The 13,401-nt window shown below is 35.4% G+C and overlaps 1 protein-coding gene across 2 annotated transcripts; it reads left to right on the forward strand.

The window, feature by feature from the left end:
* The first annotated feature begins 580 nt into the window (after nt 1-580).
* RH20 (DEA(D/H)-box RNA helicase family protein) lies at nt 581-12,391 on the forward strand. 2 transcript variants are annotated; one of them, XM_088218219.1, is made up of 10 exons: nt 581-968; nt 1,683-1,940; nt 6,401-6,580; nt 6,686-6,847; nt 6,988-7,142; nt 7,509-7,601; nt 7,803-7,888; nt 7,974-8,200; nt 11,558-11,791; nt 12,099-12,391. In XM_088218219.1, exons 1-10 carry the CDS (start codon nt 923-925, stop codon nt 12,155-12,157), a joined length of 1,500 nt encoding a protein of 499 aa, XP_088074345.1. In that variant the 5' UTR covers nt 581-922; the 3' UTR covers nt 12,158-12,391. The 2 variants fall into 2 exon arrangements, with proteins under 2 accessions (XP_088074345.1, XP_021902954.1); XM_022047262.2 differs by having other exon boundaries at nt 583-968; nt 1,675-1,940.
* Nucleotides 12,392-13,401: the final 1,010 nt, after the last annotated feature.

Consider the following 13,401-nt stretch of genomic DNA (forward strand, 5'->3'; position numbering starts at 1 on the left):
ACAACACAAAATTATAAGTAATTACGAACTAAATAGATTTATATATTAATTAATAAAAATGTCAAAAATAAATTTATAATAGTACAATATTTATAAATTATAGTTACAAATAATAAATTCATATGTCATATATAAAAATTTTTATAAATAATATTTTAATTGACTATTGATTCATGCACAAAGTGTGGTGAAAAAATATTTTTTTAAAAAAATTTATAAATACTAGTAAATAGCACGTAGCATTCGTATTAATATTTTATTTTAATAAATTAATTAATATAACTGTGTAAAATAAATATTAACGGCATATTAAAAATGATTGGTGTGTACATTTTTTAAAAGAATAAAAATTAAATTAAAACAAAACTGAATTAAAGAATAAATTAAATTAAAAAAAAAGTATATGGACCAAAAATAAACGTGACACTTGGCATGCCATGTCGTCAAATGTTTAGTGACATGGCAGAGATGCTATATTGTGTTAATTTTAAACCTTTCTGGTTAAGATTTATTAACAAAAATCCTGAAACAAGAAAAATGTGAAAGGTGAAATTTAGAAAAGGGAAATCAAAGAAGTGTCTTAAGTTTATTTAAGATACACCAAAAGTAATGCACTTTTGTCCATTCGTTGTCTTTAGCTGGAGGCTGTTTATCTGCTGGTTATACATCGGCCGTAGGGTTTAGTAAACCAGAGCAAACTATGCTCTAAGTAATATACTCGACCTTTTCTTCTTCCTCTCGTCTCCTTTCTCTTCCCTCGCGAACACAAGATTTTGAAAAATTGCGAGGAAAATACTCGAAACCTTTCTTCAAAACCCTAATTTCGGCTTAATTATAACCTTTATCTTTTACCCCTAAATTTCCTATAATTAAGTTATCGTAATTTCATCAAAGGGAGTACGCAAGAACGATATGAGTCGCTATGATAGCCGCACCGGCGACCCCACTTCCTACCGTGACCGGCGAAGGTAAATCTCCTAGTATTTATGTTATTGTGGATAAATCATCTACATTATATGTCTGCATATGTATTTTATGTAATGTTGTGTTTGCTTCATTTTTTTTTTTTTAATAATTCGTTTCGGTCAAGTTTGAGTTCACTCTGGGTTTAATTAGGGTTTATTGCATACTAAATATGTTTGGATATTTGTTTTTTCTCAAGGGAACCCGAATTCCTTGCTGGCCCGTTTGACTTAAATGGTTTCTTTCATAGTTTGTGATTTTGTGTTTATTAACTCGAATAATGTCAATAAATTGGTTAGTTTTGTTCGATTCATGTGTTAACAATGTCGTTATATCTCGGAGCTAAAATTATATGTTTATGGGTTCTTTTTGTGCTAGCTTTTTCTTCTTCTTTTTCTCTTTTTGGGTAAACTTTTGTTTGCATAATTCTATTTTCACGCTGATTGAATTTGTTTCAAGCACGTTAAAATGTTAGTTTCTGTGAGTTTAATTTCTTTACTGCCTGGTATCCGGCAAGGCCAAATGGTGACTAGGTAATTGCATGAGGGATGGATATTGCTCTTCCCCTCCCATGTGAATCAGATGCACTTTCTTCAAACATACTTTTGTTTAACCCTTGTGCAAGTTTGCCCTTCTTAGCTACACATAAAATTGATACAGACTTTTTCAACCATACCAATATTTTTTTTCATGAGTTTTGCTTATGTTCAGTGATTCAGGGTTTGGTGGGGCTTCAACATATGGGAGCTCTGGACGGTCTACATCAAGCAGGAGGGATTATGATGGTGCAGAGTCCCCGAAAAAATTGGATTTGGATGGGTTGACTCCTTTTGAAAAAAATTTTTATGTTGAGTCACCTGGAATTGCTGCAATGACAGAGCGGGAGGTGGAGGAGTATCGGCGGCGGAGGGAAATTACCATTGAAGGTCGCGATGTTCCAAAGCCTGTTAAGAGTTTCCGTGACGTGGGTTTTCCAGGTACTTCCATTTTGGTTTTCCAGGCACCATCCTCTGTTGTTTAAGCATTCACATGGGTACTTTTATAGTTTGAGTAAGTTGGGAAAAAAATTATGTTGGAGGCCTTTGTTAGGGTTTATATGAGTTTTTGTGAGTGAGAAACTACAGTTAGAGTGTTCCTGATGGGTATGATCCCAAATGATAAAATCTGTATATGCCATTTAACCTCTTTGAAGAGTAAGTAGATTTTATTTCTTTTTCAACTCATAATTAGTTATCTTAGGATCATATTGGGTGAGTAGATATACTAATTTACCTTATTTTCTTATAATTTACTTTATGGATGGTAGGCAAGGAAAAGAAGGTTTTTTTTTATTTCTTTCTTAAATTCAATTTTTATATACTCATGATGCTAGTAAATGGGAACATTGAGTCACATAGCCTGGAGGGAGAGGTTAAAATTACTGTCAGTTGTTGTCTTTTGTGTCTTCAGTAGTATGAATTCCCAATAACTCATTGTCTAGCACATAAAGACTAGAAGGTTTTTGGAGTGTTCTTGGCCTCCTCAATCTGTCTTGGGCAGTTGCAGGTTCTGTGGCAGAAAGCTATGGATGTGTGAGGGGATCTAGAGTTCTAAATTGAGGAAGAAGGTCTACAACCTAATTTCTATCTCTTCTTTTGAGTCATATGGAAAGAAAGAAACAATATAGTTGATGAAGAATGGGGATTATTAGAATTTCTGAATAGATTGGGAATTGTATTTCTAGCTGATCTACAATTTACCATAACAGAATGGTGAGGTTAGATCTTTAGTAACTTTAGGATTTTATTTATTGTTTAAATTCTTTTAACTATGTTTTGGCTCTTCTTTCACCTGGTTTGATAGAAAGTAATAGTTAATGGAAGAAAGAGGGGGATAGTGAGCGTCTTTTCCTTTCTTAAAATCCCCTTTCCGTTTCTTTACGATTATATTTGGACTGGGGAAAGTGGAGGGATAGGAGGGGAAAGGTGTAGGTGCTCACCATCCCTTTGCTTGCTTGGATTAAAAAATTTCTATTTTGTTCTTGTAACTTGTCATTTTATTAACAAAGGGTATCTGTAAGGAACTGACTGTAACCAGGAAAAATGGCCATGGAAACATTGGATCAGTTGGGAAATAGAAGGAGAAAAATGGAAATGCATACAGGGTAATTACAAACCCTAAAACCGGCCACTGAACCAACTGAACCGGACCGGTCTTTCTCCTTTGCGATGAATCGCCCACCACTGAACCGACATTTCTTCTTCCCTCTTCATTCATGAACAGTCAGATGCTTCCCCTCTGGTCTCTAGCTTTTCCGCAGCGTGTTCCGACTTCTAAGACGATGTTTGAAGAACATTCGTGCATGCTTTTGTGCATATATATCTCTATTTTGTAAGATCTAATCATCGAAGTATATTTGAAGATTCATCTCAATCTCTCTATTTTCAGTCTCTCTAGATTCTCTCTCTCTCTAAACTCTCTGTCATTCTCTCTCTCTCTCTCTCTCTCTCATGGCCACCGTCTCTCTCGGCTGTTCTCCTTCTCTCTCTACAGATGGTTTTTCTCTCTCTAAACCGTGTAAAAATATAGCTTATACAATTGACCCAATGGTCAATGGGTAGGATGAGCTATGAGAGTGTTAGGGTTTTTTATTTTTATTATTTGTCCAGACCAGCTTGGATTGATTTTTTTGGTTCTCCTACCCATGTACTGAAGACTGGATCAAACATAATCCGGTATGGACTAGACCAGATGGTCCAGACCGAATGAACTGGTATTGTTCAGTTTTTCGGTCTAGACCGGGATTTGCACACCCGTAGCCTTAGTTCAAAGAGGAATAGAGAAATGGCACCACAGAAGTAATAGATGATTCATTACTAAGCATCCTTCTTACATAAGTAGCACCTATGGTAGTGAGGTAAGCACTCCTGTTTGAGTGCGGAAGAGTCTTGTAACCATTTACTTCTATGGTGTCCTATGGTGCATGGACTTTGGAACATGATCTATGGACTATTGGACATTAATTGGGTGATCTCGGGGACTGTTTGTGGGGAATTATGGGCTTGGGAAGGGTTAGATGTCAAAAGGAAAGTAGCTAATTTGATTCCTTTGACCATTTTTTGGGTTATTTGGAAAGAGAGGAATGCTTGAGCTTTTGAGGGAAAAACTATAGACTTGTATAAATTAAGAGATAGGTGGATACACTATTTTGGGATTAGTGTGTTAGGTCATGATATTATTTGTGATGAGGATTTTGGGAAGGTCATTGAAACTCTAACCATATTGTAAATTTTGTACATGGGTGGTACCCCCTCTTTGGTACCTTGTTAACATATACCTTACACTTTTTATTTTTTTTTTAAAAGTAGCACCTATTTATCAATTAATACCATTCCTTCATGAAAAATGGGAAAGGGATTCGAGATGGCTCGTGGAAGCTATTTCCATCTCATACCGGGCAAACATGATTCTAAAGAGGTTGAGATGATGAGATGGTCAATCCTAAAGAAACTCCTAGAACTTGGATGAGTCTATAGATAATGGAAAACCCATTAAGTTAGTTGGAAAATCCATTTCTGTTTTGAATGGCATAGGCCGTCTGATTGAAGCTGGATTTGGGCTTTTAAAAGGATATAGAATGGGCTTTTTCATTGAGATATCTTGAAATTGGCCTATATGAATTTGGGTTTTCATAGACTTGACGTAGAATTGATTTTGGTTTTTCCTTTTCACTCTCTTTCTATGTTGACTTAAATGTATATTAAAAATAATCTAGATAACGCCTCTTGTGAATCTGTCTCCAGCTAAAATGTGAGCACCAATTGGCAGCTTAGGCATGAGAGATTGCATATGGTTGACATTTTTGCTGATTTGAGACCCTTATTTCATCACTGAAACCTTTCTTCACCTTTGCCCTGGGCTCCACGGAGATTTGAAAACTTCTCCAGCAACCCCACAAGCTTATTTTTTGAGATAAAAACAACTATATTACGTATAGGTACCAAGGGGCTGCAGCCACTGTAAAATATTTACATGTCTAATAAGACATCTTTGCCTTCAAACTTCTTATCCTCCCTCAATTACTACTACTTTTTTCCGGTATTATTGAATGGGGATCCTTTATTTTCTTTTAAGGCATCTAAGGGATTGCGACAGGGAGATCCACTATCACCACTCTTGTTCATTGTTGTGATGGAAGCACTGAACAGGTTATTGACAAAAGCAAAGGAAATGGAATTGATCAGGGGAGTGGGCAGAAATGACCATTTGGTGGAAGTTACCCATCTTTTCTTTACAGATGACACTTTGGTTTTTTGTCAGCCGGATGAGATGATGATACTCAACCTAAGGTGTGTTATGTTAATTTTCAAGTGGTATCAGGATTGAATATTAATCTGAACAAATCAGAGATGGTAAGATTGGGAGATAAGAGGGATGAAGGGAGATTGGCAAGAGTGTGAGAATGTAGAACAGTGGAATTACGGATTAAATACTTTGGCCTACCATTGGGATCTAAATACAAAGATGAGAGAACATGGGAATCGGTGATTGAGATGTTTGAAAGAAGACTAGCAGAGTGGAAGAGGAATTTCTTGTCTAAAGGAGGAAGGTTAATTTGAAAAAATAAATCGGAAAACTGAATACTAATAAAATAAAATATTAAAGTTACTAAAACATAATAATATACACCTAAGTAGTATAGTAATTTTATTTCATAAAATCATGATTTATAATCTACTTAATCAATTTAAAGCTAATCTATTTTGGATCAATGACTAGTCTCCGAGAAATACTTCATACTTTTGACATGACGTGAGCTGTTTGTTTGTGAGTCCTTCACCTGTTTGCTCAAAGCCTCGTCAGTAATTTAACACTTAAGTAATTAGCAATTCTTGAGGAAGTAAGATCAATCATCAACATCGAAGTATGCACGTTGAGACAATTTATTTCCAAATTGTACTTATGATTCGAGAAACCTCCTTTACAGATGATAAATAATATGATTTCTATGTCAAAGGAAACTCTACAAATATGCTCATCTATCTGTATATCTATATCAATCTATTATAAGCATGATGATCAGAATAAACAAGCGTTTTACATAGTCACTGAGAGTAAAATTTGGGCTTGAAACTATCAAGACATTATTTTCTTAAGCAGTTAATACCCTTTATTTCTTATGACAAATGAATGCTATCTGTCATTTATTCTCTTACAAAATGAAGTTGCTGACGTTGTGTAACAAAAATAAAATTCAAAGGCATCATGTGAGTTGGTCATTTTTTCATCTTGTTGACATTTATTTAAGAATAATGAATTATTAGCAGAAAAAGACGTTTGCTTTTGATGTAATTTGTGAAAAATTAACTTCCTGATGTTGGAGAATTTCTCTCAATTAGATGGTAGATATGTTTTTCTTGAAAGGTCTACTTACTAGAGTTTATACACTTGGTTCCAGATTATGTTCTGCAAGAAATTACGAAGGCTGGTTTTGTTGAACCAACACCTATACAGTCTCAGGGATGGCCAATGGCTTTGAAGGGTCGTGACCTCATTGGTATTGCTGAAACAGGATCGGGGAAGACACTTGCCTACTTGTTGCCTGCAATTGTCCATGTTAACGCGCAGCCAATTTTAGGTAAAAAAGAGTACTTTATATGGTATTAAACCTGTCCCTGTGCTTTTACATTATTTTTGGTTATATGGAAGGGCATAAATTTTTGCATTTTCTTTATACATTCAGCTCCTGGAGATGGTCCAATTGTGTTAGTTTTAGCTCCGACACGTGAACTTGCTGTGCAAATACAACAGGAAGCCACTAAATTTGGTGCATCATCAAGGATTAAAAATACTTGTATATATGGAGGAGTTCCCAAGGGACCTCAAGTGCGTGATCTCCAGAAAGGTGATTGGTGCCAAGTTTGATATGATTTTTGTTCAATTTTAATATGTTTGTATCCTATTTTGTCAAAATTATGTTGTTATTTAAAATGCTTCTGTTATTGATGTTGGTTCTTAACTGTTGCCCATTTGGTCCCTGAATAGGAGTTGAAATTGTTATTGCTACACCTGGGAGGTTAATAGATATGTTGGAGTCACACCACACAAATTTGCGAAGGGTTACTTACCTTGTGCTGGATGAGGCAGATAGGATGCTAGACATGGGTTTTGAGCCTCAGATACGGAAAATTGTCTCTCAGGTTCTTCTAATTCATTTTGTGCAAGCATGTTCCCATAAGCTTTTTACATGTCATAAGAAGAAGGATTGGGTGAAATTTTGGAAGGTGTTATGTTGGAAAGGGTGTATACGAAACAGTTGAAATACAGAAAATATTCCCTTCTTTCTTTCGAATATCTTGTTTCCTTCTGAAATTTCCAATAACCACTGCCAACAAGTACTTATGAAGGGAAAAGAAGTTCCATGAATTGTATCTGTCAAAATGGCAATTAATTGGCACAAACTTCTCTCTTCCTCTGTCATTCTTTATGCATGTATACCTTTTGTTTTGCATATTCCTTTTTTATTCTTGAAAATGCTAGCTGTTTAATGTTTTAATATAATGCAGATTCGCCCAGATCGTCAGACTTTGTACTGGAGTGCTACTTGGCCTAAGGAAGTGGAACAACTTGCAAGGCAGTTTCTTTACAATGCATACAAAGTAAGCTACTTTTTCAATATGGTTTAGATTTTGTATCAAGAATATTTGTGATTGCTGATAAATATATGTTGTTTATCTCTTACTTGCCTTCCATTTCCTTATTTGGAGGTTTTCTACTTTGGTTCTTCGGACTTACCTTGTATGTTGCATATTTTTATAAAACATGGTTGTGGATTTCATTTATTTTTGGATTTCATGCAGGTGATAATAGGATCTGCAGATTTAAAAGCGAACCACGCAATACGCCAACATGTTGACATTGTTTCTGAGAGTCAAAAATATAACAAGTGCTCTTTATCTCTCAATGATTCTTACTCTTCAACAGGAAATGATATAGTGGATGTATTGAACTTTCTTGAAATTCATATTCAGGTTGGTGAAGTTGCTGGAGGACATCATGGATGGCAGTCGGATACTGATATTCATGGATACTAAAAAAGGTTGTGATCAGGTCACGCGCCAGCTTCGCATGGATGGGTGGCCTGCGCTCTCAATTCATGGAGATAAAAGCCAAGCAGAAAGGGATTGGGTCCTCTCAGAATTCAAATCTGGAAAGAGTCCTATAATGACTGCAACAGATGTTGCAGCTCGCGGTTTAGGTACTTACATCAGATGCTTATGCTTGCATTATGCTTGTCTGACTTTGATCTTCATTTCTCGCCTGATTTTCTTGCCCATATTTTGTCACATCACCTATTAATGGCATACTTTTATGATGTTAGTTATATATATATATATATATATATATCTTGTTATATAAATATATATATCTAGTTTTAGTTACTTTTATGATGTCCATAATTCACATTCTTTTTATTTAAAAAAATTTGAATTACCACTAATTTTTTGTGTTTTGTTGCTCATGCCTTCTATCATATTTTATTGGATGAACTGATTCTTATTTATGGACAGACTCTTTCCTTATCCTCATTTCTTGTAGATCTACGAGTAGAAGGTGGACGAGTACTTCCTTATCTTTTTGAGGCAACTTTGCATATGAATTACACTATTAATTTTCTTTATCATCAACAGCTCCTGGCATGTTTGTGTTTGTGTGTATTTTTGTTTCCGGCACAAGTTATTTTGTTCCCCTTTCTTTTTGGGAGTATGAGGATGTGTAATTCTCCATATTTATATTTTTCCATTCGCTTCTCCCTAATAAAACTTCTTTTTTTATAAAAATGAATTTTCTCTATGTTTGCTTGTTTTTTTTCCCTCAGGATATATTGCTCTAGCTGTATTATCTTTTTCGTTTTGATGTTTTGACTAGATCATCAACTTTTTGTTCCACCAATGAGTTACTTATTCTTGTACTAAAAAAGCACATTTTACTTGCTGCATGGGCATTTATAAGTTTCTCACAGTTAATATCAAAAAATTCAATATCTTCGATGTGGTGGTATTCAATAAAATATGGAGGAGTTCTTAACCAATGATCCCTTATGGAAGCAAAAGAGGAAAGATTCTTGAAAGTTCTATTCCATCTCCTTCCAGATAATCCAAAAAATGGACTGTGAGATAAGGTGGATCTGTTTCTTTTTTGGATTTAGAAGCTGCAATATCATTTAATGTCCATAGTTAATCTCTGTTTGAGCCACACATCACCTAGGAGAGATTTAAGGAGAGGAAAGGCCAAATCTCAAAGCTATAGTCAAGGCACAGAAGGAGAAGGTGCCTGGTGACTGCCACCTAGATTCTTTCTCTTTTCATAAGGTTGTCCTAAGTATCCTTCTGCAAGCTGCCTCCCTAGCAAGGAGTGCAATTATGGGTGATGCTTTTGTATCTAATACCTGTTTCCATGCAAACAATCCAAGATATTGTCTTGCTAGTGGTGGTAGTTAAAGACTTGACAGAGAAGTTGCCATCTCAAGGAAGTTTTGATATTGGAACATCATCTTCATTTGGATTATTAGATGGATGGAAATATATTCAAAAATTTCAAAAGTGCAATCCATTCTTCAACCTTCCAAGTCCGAAACATTAAGGTTTTTCACGAAGGGGAAATACCAGTAGATCGCACTCCTAGACACCTCAAATAATACTCAGCCTTTAGCACTTTAAAGCTGTCTGCAGAAAAAATGTTCACAAAAAAATCTTATAAATCCTTTTTGCACACTAGTGATCTTGCTAGGACTGGAGGCTCCTTTCATTGCCAACCTCGAACTTAGAAAGATCCAAAATACCAGTTCAATCTCTATTGATGAGATCCATGAATTAGAAACCATAAACTCCCTTGCTCATTTTTAGTGTGCCAAACAATGTTAGCCATACCATACTTTGTGACAATGAATTTTCTCCACATGGCTTTTCCAAAAGATAAAAGAAGATGCCATTGTTGCTTAGCAAGCAAGTGTTAAGATTCAGAATGTGAGTCATTCTACTACCTTTGGATAATATGCTTCTCATCCAACCATTACTTCTTGATTTTTACTCCATTTGGAAGACTAGATATTTGAGTGGGAAAGAAATAAACTTACCACTGAGCACCTATGTTTCTTTGTTAATTTCAACACTACTACCATTGGTACCACCGCTAACTTACCTGTGGTAACTCTAAGACTAGACTTTGCTTGAAAACATAAAGAGGAGGAAACAAAGTTTAAACCTCAACTATTATATCCGCCATTACTTGCACTTTTATCTGTTAAAGATATACAAGCTCATGTCCCCATTTTTCTCGGCTCCTCGTTTGTCAGGGCCCCATTGGCAGTAAGTTTGATACTAAATGTTCCACGAAGCAATCCTGCTGAGTGCTGATCATGAAGAATGGCTCCTTCTTCTATACCCTATCCTTTCTGCCCCTTGTTCATTTTATCGTAAGTGACAGAGCATTCAAGTCTTATATTCACTACTTTTATCCTTTCCTTTCCTGGCTTTTGGTCTTCTCTGTCCAAAATTGTCCTTAGCCCAGAACCATTTCTCAAGCCTCCTAAATAACTCCAAGACCTGCCTTTTCCATTTTTCTTTTACCATCCAAGAAAGTTTGGCTTTGTCTTGCTGGGCTTGGGCCCCAGTCATTTCCTTTGGGATAAGATTCTGCCTGTATACGAGTTGATTAGTCAAACTTCAATTTGAAATTTGGAGATGGCAACCTTGTGTTTCCTAGATTTGTCTTAATGTTGCCGGAGCTAAGGAGCATCTCAGCCAAAGACCTGCACAGATTGTCTTTTTTTTTTAGGGGGGGGGGGGATCAATCAAGGAGACAGAGATGGCAATCCCATCACTGCATGCTGGGCACTGATGCAAAAAAAGAAAAGAAAAGAAAGATCCTAGATTAGGAATATCAATATCATTATATATTATTAAGAGTATCTAAACCTAATCTATCCTGCATGATTTTCTATTGGTTGGAGAAAACTTGTCCACAACTTTTTGAATTAGCGAATGATATAAAAAGTTGATCTTCAGATTTCTCGATGAAAATTTAGCACATTTCCTGCTCAATGACATTTTGTCAGAGGCCCCCCAAACGAGAAAAATTTTTTCTTGGTGGTTTAGCATGTATGCTTGCTCAACCATCCCACCTAAGGTAAGATGGTTATATCCCTCCCTCTTTATCAAAGGCTTAGGTTTTCAACACTTCTTAAGCCTTCTGTGGCCAAAAAAAAGCCCGAATGCTTGCTCCAGTCTGCCAGGTCTTTTATCTCAAAAACCTTGTCTCTCTGTAATCTTTAGCCTATCACTAAGACATTCTTTAGACTTACATCCTTGTTGCATGGATTTTAAGTGTCATAGAAAGGATGCTATGTTCCTGAGCTGTATGTTGTATCTTCACCAAGTTTTTTATGCTGTCCTTGCTTAAGTTTGTGGTTGTGGTGATTATTTCTGGAGCCAGCCTCTTGTCTTAGTTGTAAGAACTAAGAACATTGATATGCATTTAGATCATTAGGTGAGTGCTTAGACATTTTCACCAAGCCACCTCATAACTGCTTCTCATTTTTGTGGTGTGTTGGCAGATGTAAAGGATGTAAAATATGTGATTAATTATGACTTTCCGGGATCCCTTGAGGATTATGTTCACCGCATTGGCCGAACAGGAAGGGCTGGCGCAAAAGGAACAGCTTACACGTTCTTCACAGCTGCAAATGCCAGGTTTGCAAAGGAACTTATTACCATACTTGAGGAAGCTGGACAAAAGGTCAGCCATGAATTGGCAGCAATGGGACGTGGTGCACCGCCTCCACCCTCAGGTTAGTTTACTAGTGTTAATACTCTTGAAATATCCATGAAAGCACACCTATCCCCTACTGGGGATTATTTTGAAATGAGACGCTGTTCTAATGTTGCTGGTGAAATGATGCCCTTAATTTTCCACCATTATTTTGTGATTGATGGTTTGTATCTCATATTTTGATGTATGTTTGCAGCAAAAGTTTTAGGAACCGATAGAATTGTCTGATTGGCAACTCTTTTATGTTTCCTATGTACTATTTTTGTGGATGCATGTTAACATAACTACCAAAACTCTAACTTGTTTGTTTGGATAAAATGGACCAGGTCATGGGAGCTACCGAGATCGGGGAAGGGGTTATAGCAGTGGCAGATCATGGAGCTAATAAATGGTTTTGGATTATGAAAATTGTGAAAACTGAATGGCAATATAAGGAAACTCATGTGATGGCAGCTTAGCACTTGAAGAAAGAGAAAACTTGTAGGAGTCGAGGGCAGAGTGATAGATATCTTCTGCAACATTCATTGTTTTCCTTGTATTCGATATCCTGTAACAACATATTGTAAGATAATTTGGCATTTCTTCTTCCTTGGAAAAAAAGAGGAGTTAGCATTAAAAAGGGCTCAATCGAAGAGAGAAGATAAAGAAGGCAAACAATATTCATTACCATCACAGAAATAAATAGGACTTAACTCAATGATACTTAATTAATCAAAGTGAAAAATGGGTGATATTCTAGCAAGTTCTATACTTTCTCCTTTCCTCAAATGAACCCAAAAGCTAAAATGGGGAGTTCCTTTTTAAGACACTGATTTTCCTAGAAGGGTGTTCGGATGGTTTTTATTTATTCATTTAATTTCTGGTGCTTAGTGCATTGAGTCTCTTAATTCTGCTAAAAAATGTTTGTACAGTTTGACGTTCTCAATGCTTTTTACAATTATACACTTGCGTGTTTGGTAAAGTTTAAGAGTTCATGCTGAGATTTTAGCAAATGAGTAAAAACTTATAATATAAGAAATATATAGACGTAGTTTTTTTCCTTTTGATAAAATGTATTATGGTAAAATAATATTTTAGGGTTGTTTAAAAAAGCTTGTTTATTTTCAGACTAACATTTTACGGAGTAACCCATAAAATTTGGGAATTATTTTTTTATCAAAATAAAATTCAAGCATATTTTATTGAAAAAACAGCTCTTTGTGTAAATTATGTTTTCACCTTGGGAGTTTTCTTCATTTAACTTCCCATATTCAGACATTCTTCAAATTATATCCAACGAGGCTAATCATGCAATCTTCTCTGATTTATCTTACAATCTAAAAATAACTATATGATTTACACTTTGAAAAAATTTTCTTTTAGACCATCTTTCACATTAAAAATTTTTACTAGTAGTAATTTTCTTTCGTTTCTTTATTTTTAATTTTTGCTTATCTGGATAAGAATTTTTTTTATAGCTTTTTAGAAACTAACTTTTTATTTCCTTCTTTTTTTTTTCTACTAATGTTTATCCAAGCACCGGGTCAGACATTAAACGTAAAATTTACTTCAAAAAATAAAATCAATAATAATCATAGTACTAAAAAAATGACAGAATAAGGATAAACTAGTTTGTTCTGCGGTGGCCAG

Source organism: Carica papaya, chromosome 4, assembly GCF_054855325.1.
Source record: "Carica papaya isolate Zhongbai chromosome 4, ASM5485532v1, whole genome shotgun sequence".
Classification (NCBI taxonomy): Eukaryota; Viridiplantae; Streptophyta; class Magnoliopsida; order Brassicales; family Caricaceae; genus Carica; species Carica papaya.